This window comes from Nelumbo lutea, chromosome 5, assembly GCF_056320005.1.
Source record: "Nelumbo lutea isolate HS-2025 chromosome 5, American lotus-T2T, whole genome shotgun sequence".
NCBI lineage: Eukaryota > Viridiplantae > Streptophyta > Magnoliopsida > Proteales > Nelumbonaceae > Nelumbo > Nelumbo lutea.
The window spans coordinates 8,918,240-8,932,186 of record NC_142688.1 but is presented as its reverse complement, the minus strand read 5'-3'; the positions used below and the strand labels follow the sequence as shown (position 1 = coordinate 8,932,186).

Genomic DNA, 13,947 nt, shown 5'->3' with positions numbered 1-13,947 from the left:
ATTTTTATTTATGTTCCTCTATTTTTGTTTTATTATATGGTTTTTATTTTTCCCATTACCCCATATTTTATTTATTTTTGAATAAAATGTGGGGGAGGCTTTTGTTTCCTAAAAGAGTGATGTGAGACTTTCCACGGGCACTTTTGGAATAAGAAACCATTTCTCACCAAAATACAAATAGTTTATAAAGGAAGATGCATTTGGTAATGTGATTGCAACATAATGGGGTGTCTGAGTAAATGAGCAAAAAAAAAAAAAACTTTTCGTTTTTTCTCAAATGTGTTTCACACACGTTGGCGTAAGTTAAGGATGATGGACCCATATAGATCATTGAGTGAAGTAGTTGCTCAATTAACTAAACAACAAATGTTAATTCTTTAACCCCAACTCCCAAGCAATATTTTGACTTTTTAATTTGAGAATGAAGATGATCTTAAATTGGTTCAAAAATGAAAAATCACATGTTAGAGAATTTTTTCTTTTTGGCATTGAAGCTCAAGCTTCGTTGAACTGAGGTGTAGGATATACATAACTAAAAGAATTTGGATTCACCCAATTTGCGAGCCATATAAGCATTGCATATGTGAATATTTTTTTCTCTCTTTAACAAAGGAAAAAAGAAAAGAAAAGAAAAGAAAAGCCATATTCCTCACAAAGGGCCAATATGTAAGCTTTTTTAGTTGCGGAGACATCCCGGGTCTTTAGCGTTTGGATCATGGAAAGGTTATCAATTTCCAACATAAGAAGGACCAGAAAAGAGCTGTTTGGCTAACTGCACTCCTTTTAAAGCTGCCATCTACATAGAACATTCTTTTGGCGAGGCCTGCCAAACAAGTTCTGCTCTCCATTATGAGGAGTTTGCAAAGAACCTGGCCATTTTTGCTGCAAAACCAATCATCCTCGTCTCCCTCCCGGACCTGTTAGACGGATTGGGGTCAGGCAAAATGTTTTCAAAAACACATTTTTTTTTTTTGCTCTTCAATAGCTGAAAGACTAGCAGCTCTTCCTGGATTTAACGAGAGAAAACATCTATCCAATGTTGAACGATCTCAGAAACAAAATCAGGTTGGAGAATGAATCTTCAGTGATTTTGTGAACGAATAGACACCGTTCCTAGTCTCCTATTCCTAGCCGTTTCTTGGGCTAAACAACTTTCGATGGGACCCACCTATATCGGGTTCGAATCTGCCCCCTATCGACTTGCGCCCCAAAATCGTCTCACACCATTAGAAGTTGCCGCGTGTCTTCCTACACGCATGCATCTGAGTCTCGTGCGGAGCTAATGAAACGGCGGTTAGCTCCCATTTCACCCAAAAAAGTCAGTCTCAATCTCTCTGTCAGTCTCTCACTCCTATCGACCTGCCCTTGAAAACCCAGACCACGGCTTCTCCTCCCCCGCCGGATCTTGTCAATAAATCCAACGCCGACGATCATTCCGGTAGATACACCGGGGGTATATACTCCCCGTCCCTCTCATCTCACATATTCTTGAATATGTTTTTCTCAGTTTTTTAAACCTTCTTTTTTGCAATAAAAAAACGCAGTCTGGTTAGAACTCAAAGACTTGCAACAACGACAACAATGTCTTTTTATGTCATCCCCAGAAAGCTCTTTGTCTTGATTATGAGACTTTTAGTTCGACAAACCAACTGCTTGATTTCCATCACACAATTTTTATGGTTTTAATTAACGCCATATTCATTCTTCAAATAACCATGGATTTTGCTCTTATCTTTGCACTGCGTATCAGCCCAGCTGGAGACATTCCATGGTTAAACTCAAATCAGTGAATTTAGAGTGGAGTATTGCAGGAGGAAGAGAGAACAGATTCGAGAATACCTATCGGCGATTCTTCCCTTTCGCGTTTTTTCTATTGCAAAAAAGTTAAAAAACTAAAAAAAAAACATATCTGAGAATATCTGAGATGAGAGGGATGGAGAGTTCTGGTGTATCTGCAGGAATGATCGTGGCGTCGGATTTCTTGGCAAGATCCGGCGAAGGAGGAGATGGGGCGGTCTGAGTTTCAGAGGGCAGGTCGATCGGAGTGAAATTCACTTTTTTGGGCGAAATCACTGAAATGGGAGCTAACGGCCGTCCCATTAGCTCCGCACGAGGTTGAGGCGCTTGCGTGTGGGAGGACACGCGGCGTTTTTAATGGTGTGGAATGTTTTTGGGGCGCAAGTCGGTGGGTGGCAGATTCAAACCCTGCTATATCTAGTATCCACTATCCAATGGTAGCTTTCAGTTTCACCCGGACCGAAGGGTCCGGACTCCAGGTCCAGAGTCAAAGAGTCCGGACTCCGGACTGCATGAGCATGAACTCGTCCTACAGGCTACACCACTCTCCGTGGAACTGTTAGTAATGACATGGCTCATTTACTGCCCACTGCCCACCACGTGTCAAATGCGGTGATATTCCGTATCGAAGGCTGAAAATACGTGGATCATTTGATTTCTTTGCTAGTTCGGTGAACAGTGAACATACGATATACGCTATACGCGTCTCGTGAGAATGAGATCCGTATATGTCTCTTAAAAAAAAAAAAAAAAAAGAGAGATGAGAGATCCGTATTATATGTCGTATTTCACAAAAAGTCCGATATCACACCAATCCAAAGGCTAAAGCCTCATGGACCCCACTTTCACAGATTTCCCATATATTAATAATAAAAAAATAGGATGCATCATGTAGCACACAAATATCTCATGCACGAGAAGAGAAAGAGAAGAGGAGAGAGCATGCAAACTCTCTTCTTCCTTAAATCTTTCCGGAGAGAATGAAATAAGGAAAGATTTTAGAGAGAGAGAGACAACCAAACACTCCAAAACCTCTGTAAACCCTTTTCTTTCCTATAGATTTTTTCTGAAGGAGAAGTCTACTTAGTTGGGCGAAATTTCGATCGCCATGTCTCAAACTTCGCCGGAAAACTATGATCGTCTCCTTCATCAGTATCTCAACAACTCATTATCCATTCGAGATGCTTTACTTGAACCCCTCCCCCAACCGTCGTCTCTCGAATCGGCATTTGTCCGTCTAAATCTCTCCGGAAACCCTTCTCTCCAGTCTTCGTTCCTTCCATTGGCACCCCCCGCTTACGACGGTGCACCGATGCTAGGAAATCAATCCGTTAGCAATCGAACTTCTACAAACGAAGGCTTACCGTCTTTCTCTTTTCATCAGATGCAACAAGCCGCGATTGAGTTGCAGCAATTAAGGCTACAAGACGCCGTCTTAGGCCAGATCGCTGCGTTTATGCGGAACCATGACCGTAATCCTACTCTTCCCGACACTTTGGATTGTTTCTCCCCAACCGTTTTCTGCAACAATCCACCACGTATGAAGTTCTTGAACCGTAGAGAAGGATTAGGCTTAGTGGCATCTCAGAATGGATATGGGGGATCTTGTTGTAATCGCCATTCTAGGAATCAATCCTGCTTTCAGCGGAGGACACCATCTACACGAGAATCCACGAAGCGGAGGCCCTCTTCTTATGCAAACGGGTTCCACTTAGACTCTGGCGCGCATTGCAGAACAGAGAAGATAGATGGTCCGGCGTTAGAGCCGGAGAATTCGAATATGGTGAGGGCCCTGTCATGTAGTCGCCATCTTCATCATGAGTACTCGTCTTTGGAAGAATTAAGGGGCCGGATAATGGAGGTGGCCAAGGATCAAAATGGGTGTCGTTTCTTGCAGAAGAAATTCGAGGAGGGAAGCGAAGAGGAGATAGAGATGATCTTCTCGGAGGTGAAGGACCATGTGAGCCAGTTAATGGTGGACCCTTTTGGGAATTACCTTGTTCAGAAGCTTATAGAAGTATGCAATGAAAATCAGAGAACAGAAATTCTTCACGTTGTTACGAAAGAGAAATTCGAACTTGTAGCCATATGCCTTAATCCTCATGGGTACCATTGGTTACTCTGTTATTGTTTGAGAGAAATGTGAACAAATAGATTCAGGGTCTTGACTCTTGACAATGGGGGCTTCCGTCAGCTTTCAATGTGAATAACTACAAATTTTTACTCTTGTGGCAGGACTCGTGCTGTTCAGAAATTGTTGGAGCATCTCACTACACCGCAGCAGATTTCCTGCATCATGTTGGCTCTGAGGCCTGGCGCGGTCACCTTGACAAATAACATGAATGGTCATCATGTGATTCTGCATTGCTTGAAGAGTTTCTCCAACGAAGACAATAGAGTAATGTTCCATTGAATCCCCCAAAGATACGCATGACTTTTATTCAATTACATAGTAGGCTGGTTTGCCCTGCACTTTATTCTTTATTATGTTGCATTATTGATGCTATGAAGTTACATTTTAGAAATTCTCTTTTGCTGAGGATAGTATCTGTTCAATGGTCACCATCGTCATCATGTTTCTATTAAATTCTTGTTTCTGGCGTGAAGTTATTATACACTACTCACTAGAACAATTATACTACTCAAAAAGTTCCCGTTCTGCACTTCTATTGCTAAGATAAATTACTTCCACTCTGGTTTTCTATTAAGGCTCTGTTTGGGAAGTGTATAAATACAAATATGTTCAGTGCAAATACAAATGTTGTCATTTTCATGAACCTTGCATTACACATTTGTATTTGCACTCTTCCCAAATGGAGCCCAAGGCTCAGTTTGGAAGGGGTACAAATACAAATATGTAGAGTGTAAAACCTTGGATTTTGTGTAATTTTGTATGTATTTGTACTGTATATATTTGTAGTTGTACTCTTTCCAAACTGAGCCTAAAGTACAAAGTAAAATCTGTATTTTTTTAACCCCAAATTTTACTTACGGTGGAGGGGAGGCTACCTTAGAATCTCTATCAATTACAGGTTTTAGCATTTATTTGACAAGAGAAACTTTATCTTGGAGTACTGAAATTTGCATCCCCATCATGTTTGAAATCAGTTATCTAGGGTGTCCCAGGTTACAGCCATTTGATTTTAGCTTGATCATCCTTACCAGTTACTTCCATTGTGTTTTACTAAATGCTTTTTCTTGGATTTTTGAATCAACACTAATATTCTAAGTACCACATTATAATCCTTATATTTCTTGTTATTTTGCTTCAAGTCTAACCATCTCAGTGAAATTAGTCTTGTCTGGATTAATATTTATTTCTAGTTTGTTCATCATTGTTATTTATATTACCTAGAAGTATAACTTATTTGTCTTATTAGAGAGCCTTAACACTTTTAAGCCAAAAAAGTAAGCTTTGTTGTCCTTTTTTCACAACATTCAGTGAGCTTCAAGTTAAAATGATAAATAATTTATGGTGGCATGTGTAGAGTTTTTCTTGTATGAGGAAGCAGCCGTTTTTGGCTATTGGCTATTTCCATTTGTGGCAATTGATATTATCATTCTTTCATATCATATTTGTTATATATAAAGCCAGAATGAGGATGCAAATATCGTTAAACCCTCAAGATCCCCATGAGTTGATATGTACCAATATAACCTGAGATTTCTGTGGTTTAAGTTCATTGTTTAAATACTGAAGGGCATGTTAAGGAGTGAGGTAGGAATTTACCCCGTGGTAGATGGATTCCCTTTCTTTTCAAGCCCTCATAATCCTTGCTCAAGTACATCTTAAGTTGCAGCATCCGTTTTATGCCTTCAAGTCTCAGTCCTAGTTCATGAGAAACTGGACATGCTATAGAAAGCATACTTTCAGACTCTATCTAGGCATTTAGTTGGGACTGGGAGGAAAGTTTCTTATGATTATAAGTTGTACACATTATAGTATTTTTTTTCTATGCACAAATTATAGTATACATGCATCTCACGCTAACAACTTGAGCATTGAGGGTGGGAGTCAAGTAAATAACCAAAGAAAGAAGATATCCCTATCTTGAAGATATTGTTGAATATCCTGAGCGGATTAATGACTCCTTCCGAATTCAGTTGATACAGGACAGTTTAAAGAAAAGATGCAACTAGACTCAACAGGCACGGCTCTTGACCTAGTGAAGAATTTTTCTTGAGTGCCCTGGGTGTGGATTAATGACTCCTTCCGTATTCAGTTGATAGAGGAAGATTTAAAGAAGAGATGCAACTAGACTCAACAAGCAGCCACTAACTGAAAGTATGCTTGCCTCTTTTATGCACCTTATAGTGAATCAGTTTATCTTGGATTCCCATTTATTGGATATTATCATACCAACCTACATGGATACAGCCCAAACAATTTCGTCCTCTCTTATGAAGTCTCTGTTATCATTTATCAAGAACTCTGTAAATGACCCTTACCTCATGAGATCCATTAGTGAGAGTCCACCATTGTCCATCCTGCAAGATGCTACTCATTTGTTCTAGTATTTTCTTCATAGAAAGAATATTAACCCAAGAAAAGTCTTTGCAATAGGAAGGTGGTGGCAGTTGACTCCTGACAAGGGGATAAAATGAAGAGTGGAGCAAAGAGCATTGGAAAATAGAGCTCCACCTTGCCGGTGGGCACCCTATACAATGTCCCATGGTGCCTGATGTTTGATGATGACATGCTTTTAATTGATGAAGCTAGTGAAGGGTTAAATGCAAAATTAGGGTTATGGACAACTGCATTAGAAACAAGAGGTTTTAAATAAGCAAGACTATAATAGAATATATGAAATGTAAATTTAATAATAATAGGAGTGCAAATCAGGGTACACTTATGATTGGAGACCAAGAGATAACTCAATGTGACCTCTTCTGTTACCTTGGTTCAATAGTTAACGACAAAGGGGATGTTGCTCATAGAATTAGAACAAGATGGCCAAAATGGAGGGGTACATGTGGAGTCTTATGTGATAGGTGAATACCACTTTGGATAAAAGGAAAATTCTATAAAATTGTTGTAAGGCTACTTATGTTGTATGGAGCAGAGTGTTGGGTAATTAAGAAACAACATGTCCAAAAAAATGAATGTGGCAAAAATGTGAATGCTTAGATGGATGTGTAATAAAACCAGACAGGACAGGGTTAGAAATGGAGTCATGCAAAGGAACCTAGATGTCCATCTACAACAGCTTTTAGTTAGTGATCTGTCACAAGTTGAAGGAGCTAGAAGAGCTAGGGGCAAACCAAAAAGGACTCGGATGGAAGTAATAAGAAATGATTTGTGTCCACAGTTTAATGATGGATATGACACTGAACAGAATGGAATGGAAAATAGGATTCATGTAGCTGACCCCATATGGTTGGGACATCACTTAAATGATGATGAACCAACCCAAAAACTAGACAGACAATAAGGTCTGACTCCCCAGAAGACTGCAACAAACAACTTAAGTAACCGAAGAGCTTATCTAGGCAAACCTAGGAAAGCTCACCTGGCATAGCTTGAAAGGTTATTGGGGGAGAGAGCCTTATTGTTACAAGTACACCTCCATTACCACAAAATGAAGAAAACTTCTCCAAACCAAAAATAGAATGGAATCTATGAATGCATAAATGGAGGAAATTTGGAATTAAGCCACTGGCCAACAATTCAAAGACCTCCCTTTTCATTCCTTTGCTGAATGTCTCCACATTTACTCTCAACGGTTTTTATCCTGGTCACTAACCAAATCTCTAATCCTTCCAATGAATCTACAACTCCAAAAACACCCTTTACACTCTAATAAATCATAATGCCATTTTTTCTTTTTCTTTTTGTTTTTTTCATTGCAAGATCTTTGTAGGATAAAGTGCCAGTTCAAAGATGGAGGCCCATCAAGCCATAAAACCTTTCACCTTTGATACTGGAACATATGCATCACCGGGATCTGGATATGAAAATCCTTTTATGGACAGAAAGGGGGAATTTTATTTTATTCATTTCAATTCAATTTGTAGACTAGAGGTTCCTCTCTAACTTCATGTCTATATAATTTTCTACTGTTTTGGGTATATACTTCAAACCAGAATGTCTGTTTTCTACTTTCCACTTAACGATCTAAGATATTTCGACCAACACAAGGTTGAATATGTTATGCATTGAAGTGTTCCTTTATTGTAGGTTTATAGCTGTCTAGTATAGATAGGTATGGATTGTTGTTCTTACAATTGGACTCTCAATCAATTGTAACTTAGTGGTAATTTACTAGTTGTATATCATACTTGGATTAGCTCAAGTTATAACTTTTACTCAATGGTTGTTAGTTATTTTGTTTTTGGCAGTATCTATTGAATGCAGTAGCTGATCACTGTGTTGAGATTGCAACAGATCGAAGTGGGTGTTGTGTATTGCAGCAATGTGTGGAACATGCCCAAGGAGAGCCTAGAGAGCGCCTTATTTCTGAAATTACTGAAAATGCATTACTACTATCACAAGATCCTTTTGGGTTTGTTATTTAACCTTTATCCATATTCTACTTTCTATTTGTTTTTGATGATATAATTCCCAAAGCTACCATCTAACTTGAGACATTTATGTTATTATTTTCTTTGGTTTAGCAACTATGTAGTGCAGTATATTCTGGATCTGCATATACCACATCTTACAGAGGATATATTGAGGCAGCTTGAAGGGAATTTTGTATCCCTCTCTTTGCAGAAGTTTAGCAGCCATGTGGTGGAGAAGTGTTTAAAGTACTCAGAAGTAGAGCAATCTACACGGATTATCAGGGAGTTGCTCAGTAGCTGTGACTTTTTTATGCTTCCCTTGCACGAGTATGCAAACTACGTTATCCAGTCTGCTTTGTCAGTAGCCAAGGTCAGATGATCCGTACTATCCCGTTATAACCATGCATTTTTTTTTTATCAATAAGTGCACCATTTCATTAGATTAAAAGAATTAGAAAGATACAAGAGAACAACAAGGGGAGAGAGAAACTTTCTTACCTCTCTCCTCATAATGTACACAGATTACAACAAAGACCAGAAAAGTTGATCTCTTCCCACCCCTTGCTTTGCTAAAACATCAACCAAAGAATTAACACTTCTTTTCTCCCACTGTAGCTCAGTAGTAACTTCCATGCCTTATGTCGCCCACTTGAATCTTCTTCTCTCCTTAACATAGCTTGACCAACCAACTTCCTCCTTTTGCAGCCAGCCCACCACCAGCTTTTAATCACCTTCAATAATCAGCCTCCTAATATTCAATTCCTTTGCCTTTTCTACACCCATCACAGCCATGATTTCAACATCAAAGAACCATCACCATATGTCCATGCATATGTTTCTAGACTGCTTTAAGAAATAGGTTTCATTCTTTTGTCTTTGCTGATCCTCTTTCATGTGAGTGTCATATGGTCCCAGATAATGATATGTAGTGTTACCAATACAGTAAGGCAATGACTAGTTTTGACCCCCCTAGGCAATGAAGTGATTAGATCTGACACCTAATAATTGACTAGTTGAGCACAAAAAGATATTCCCTAGATTTAAGATATTGGTGAAATCATAGATATCAATTTCCAATAAAAAAATCATAGATATCAGTTAAATATGGGCTTCAAATATGCAATGAATAAACGATATAAAAATATAGTTTAGACTTTCTTTTGCAAACATAAAATGGAAGGCTGGATAGGTTGAGATAAGAATAATCTTTGTTTTTCAAAGAAAGAGTATGACCTTGACTATTCAATGTGGTTCCCTTGTTTGTGGCAACTACATACCACCACCCCACTGCTTGGGAAAATATCTAAAAGAACTCCTCTACTTTTTCTTATACTTGTTGCCTTTTAAAACAACTAGCAATGCATATGACAAAATAAGGTCATTAAGTAGTATAACAATGTTATTTTAATTTTTAAATAACTAAACTAGTTAATCATGTAACAGGGCCTTAATAAGTAATTCATCCATCTTTATGCATGCCATTTGTGCAGAACTTTGCTTTTGCTGATTTTAGAGTTGTGATCCATGTCTTCTTTGTTGCAAGAACAGGGACCCATCCGCAATGCACTTGTTGGTAGTTTGCTTCAAATGCACTTTCCTTCTATGCGCAGCAACCCTTATGGGAAACGGATAGTACAATGGATCAATGCAAACAAGTAAGCGGCATTTTGAAGAATGTACAATGTACGGAGGTAGCATTAGAAACAAATTTCAGAGCCTGTAAGGTCAGGCCTGTGTTAATTTTCCCCTACTTCAGGACATTTTTATTATTTGTAGGTTGAATGGATAATTCCCACATATGTCACTCTTGAGGGTGATAATATTTATTTATTTATTTTGTAGTTAGTTATCATTTCTAATTGCTGTATATGGGGTGGAGTAGATTTTGGAGACTGGGAAAAGGGGGTGGGTGGAGGTGTTATTGTTCAAGTATTGATACTGGCCATTTGTGGGGGATGTGAGGCAATAATGAAATATCATTTAAACTGTACAATTCCCAGATCTTTCCGGTGTTGTTTTTTACTTGTTATACAGTAAGAGTAGAGTTGGATTATTCCTTAAATATTTTAAGGGACAAAATTCTTGAGGGCTTTCCCATCTTCTTTTGTATGAATTTATTTACCATGTTCAACAATTTGGAGTAGTGGTGCTTTCCCATCTTCTGTTAAGGTTTTCATGTTTAAAACAAGCTGTGACTCTATGCCTTCATTTTTTTAGTCATATGAGAAGTGATATTTACAGTTCTTAGTATGTGGCTGCACACTATATATCTTTTTGTGCTCAACTAGTCATATGGGAGCCCTTTATGGATAACTCTGTAAGACTAAGATCAATTGATGTGCCTATTGGGTATCTCTTGGGTGATATTGCAGTCCTTTGTGGATGATACTTATACTAAAGATTATTGATATTTGAGGTCCTAAGCCAGACTTGTTTAATTGACCCACTTCAACTCAATAATAGGCATTTTCCTTGTTATTTGGGACTCCTGTTTCACCTTTATCATGTGCAATATGTGCTATTGGTTGCCTTTAACTGTTTTGTATTTGTATAAAAATGAGATGTCCATAGTGGATATAAAATGAAAGCATAGATAGGTGGATGGAAACAAAATGAAACTAGTGGCCAATTGAAAATAATTTCTATTTTTTACCAGCAAAATTTATTTCTATTTTGACCATGCAGTGGATAGATTGTCAATTCCAATTTGAATAGACTATTTCTTTATACTTCTCATGGTTATAGGAGTAAATCCATGTTTTATGCCTACGAAGGGTAGACCTTCCTTCCCTTTGTCTCCTGAAAAGGTGCACAATAACTTGTTATAGCATATAGTTCTAATCTTGAGCTAGGAATTATGTCATAGCCACCCTCTACCTACTTACGAGGCCTTGGTTCATTAGTGAGTGACAAGCCTTTAAAAGAGCAAATCAGGTTGTGATAATGTCCAGTTTTTCTCAAAAAAAAAAAAAAAAAAAGAAAGTCCAGCAGTCACTTGAGAGAGAGGAAGACCTTCACCCAACCTTATCCCACTCAATCCAAAAGAAACAAGAACCTCCACTGCCACCCCTTGAGATTGCAAGAATTTTCACCATAAAAGTCAATTGACAAGTTAATTGACTTTATTCTTAAGAGAATAATGGTATTACTCTGTTGCAGATTCTGTGGGAGGGAATGGTACTCTTTCTAGCTTTCTTTTTTGAAGGATGGGATATTCTATCTTTCTTTCCTTCCTAAGTTGCTTTTTTTTTTTCCTCAGTGTTTTATGCTTGTGATGTGGGAGTAAATTCTTGACTTAATTGGTAAAATATACTTTTGAGGAGAAGTATCCAACCCCCATCTTACATGTCTCCAGATAGCTTGATGTAGTAGGGCTATAACTACTCTAGGGTGGTAGGGTTTGTAGGAATCACTCCATACAGAAAACTTGCAAGAGAGCTCTAAATAAATCTTTACTAGATTCAGAAGGAAGAGAATTCCAAATTTGATTCTTCAGCTCCTGCAGTTTTTCCCCTAGTTCTAAAAAACTCGTCCTTGAGTTTTGAAGAATTCGAGGATGAAAAGTTGATGTACCTCAATGACTAAAGGAGTAGTAATTCCCATAACTACTACAACACACACTGACTATATAGTAGATGTCACACACATAGCTATAAATGGATCTTGAAAGCAATGTATGTTTGAAACACTGCCTTCCATCTTGTGGTGAATCTTCCCCTTGCTCATCACTATGAACTTTTACATTCAAAATCTCAACTGTAGCATTTGGAACTTTTCCTTCAATTTTTGATTGAGAAATCTCCATCTCTATGTGTTCCAGCTACCCTTTGTTCTTACAGAAAACTCTTGAACTTATGCCATTATTGATGTTGGTGGAACTTGAACTTATGCCATTATTGATGTTGGTGGAACTTGTACTATTTTTTTTATGGTAAACGATAACTTTCATTAATTCTTTAAGATGTCAACTTGTAATTCTTGAATCGGTTCCAGTTGAACTTGTGTCATGACTTCCTTACTAACATCTACTACAACCAACACATTTGCATCTTGTACCTGAATTTTTTCAACTTGCTCCACTTCTATCTCCTCTTGATCATTAACCTCAAGTTGACCACGGGTGTTGGAAGTTCCTTTCCTTGAAATTAGGCACTTTCCTTTCTCTTCTAACATTCTTGAAAGCCTTACTCCTATAGCCGACATTACTAGATCTACTTTTCCATCAAATTCTCAAGTAAATCACCTATAGACCCTTCATATGGTTCAAAAACCTATCACCATTGATTCTAGACCCATGGGATTTTTTAATTGATACCCTAGGCCTCTAGAATCAGTCACTTTGTGAGAACATGGTGACTAACCGTTAACTTTGATACTAAAACTGATGCAGTAGGGCTAGAACCAACTATTAAGAGAGAGAGAGAGAGAGAGAGAGAGAGAGAGAGAGAGAGAGGGAGAGGGAGAGGAGCTAAAGACATTGGGAGAGAGTCCCCCGGGGGGGGGGGTTATAAAGATGAAGTGCTCTTTTGCTAAATGTAGCCCATATAAAAATCATTGATTCAACAGTTCATCACAATGGGGCATAGTCTCCCATGGTAAAATGTTTGGCCTTCCAATTTAAGCATTTTTTACACAATTTTGAATATTTTAAATTTTAGGATTTAGGAATATTGGAATAATACAGTTGTTTAAAATGATTAGATAGTTTGTGTGGTGGAAGTTCATTATGAAAGATTTTCACTGACCAAATTTTGTTAGTTATTGGTAAGCAGAATTTTCCCAATCTTATATGATATATGGTACTGGTAGTACGAGAAACTATTATCCATCCGGTTTGCTTAAATGGATATCTGAACTGCAATTTATGAACGTAGCAAGGAAAGAGGCATGGTATGGTAACTGGGTAATCAGCGCTTTTACTTTTGCGCCTGTCAAAGGAATTCTTGAGACTTCAAAATACATCCTTTTCTTCTTTTCCTTCTTCCCCCAACTCCCTCCTCAAGGTCGGTCTTAAACATCGATGTGATACATCTGATAACTAGACAATTTGTATCGGTTTCTAGATTGACCAGTATGTGGCTTGGCCACACGGGTGGAATGGTTGGGACTCAATGCCATTCTACCTGTACCCGACGTATCAGCCGATATGTATCGAACTGGTATAGTTCAAACCCGAGCCTTGGGCCCTGCTCGAATCCATCCATCCCTATCTCTACACTAAGGCCAGAATGACACTCAAGTTCGCACATGACAAGTACGAATTCACTACTCTACAAGTCAACACAACTAACACAAGTTTTAATTTTTAGCTTGCAATTATCAACTTTAAAGTTAATATATATTTGAACCCTGCAAGTCACAGCTGCCCCTCCCCCCGAATGTGTTCCGAAATAAGTTCGGGAGATATTCTCAATACACGCTGAGATGTCAACAATAGGCCAGGCAATGACATGATAAACGTAAACTCAACGTGCCGTAAAAAAATAAAAACTCAACTTACGTGTTAATATGGTCCCACAGTTTTATCAAATCAACGGTGTCAAGCTCATTGATTACGAATCCTAAGTTTGATGAATTCTTTTTTGTTATTTAGTTTTTTCCCACCGAATCATGCCACTTGTGAATAACTTATTGGCTGGTTGAATT

At 38.2% G+C, this 13,947-nt stretch overlaps 1 protein-coding gene across 1 annotated transcript; it reads left to right on the top strand.

Annotated features, from left to right (window-relative positions):
* Nucleotides 1-991: 991 nt before the first annotated feature.
* LOC148850201 (pumilio homolog 12-like) lies at nt 992-10,428 on the top strand. The gene is made up of 5 exons (XM_088943027.1): nt 992-3,903; nt 4,033-4,195; nt 8,137-8,300; nt 8,413-8,671; nt 9,850-10,428. The coding sequence occupies exons 1-5, from the start codon at nt 2,906-2,908 to the stop codon at nt 9,958-9,960; spliced, it is 1,695 nt and encodes a 564-aa protein (XP_088799153.1). The 5' UTR covers nt 992-2,905; the 3' UTR covers nt 9,961-10,428.
* The last annotated feature ends 3,519 nt before the right edge of the window (nt 10,429-13,947 follow it).

Excerpts from the sequence above, each read along its gene's own strand:
- LOC148850201 (XM_088943027.1), top strand. The coding sequence starts at position 2,906 with ATGTCTCAAACTTCGCCGGAAAACTATGATCGTCTCCTTCATCAGTAT. Across the intron at positions 4,196-8,136 it reads TCTCCAACGAAGACAATAGA|TATCTATTGAATGCAGTAGC; the intron begins GTAATGTTCCAT and ends TGTTTTTGGCAG. Across the intron at positions 8,301-8,412 it reads CTATCACAAGATCCTTTTGG|CAACTATGTAGTGCAGTATA; the intron begins GTTTGTTATTTA and ends TCTTTGGTTTAG.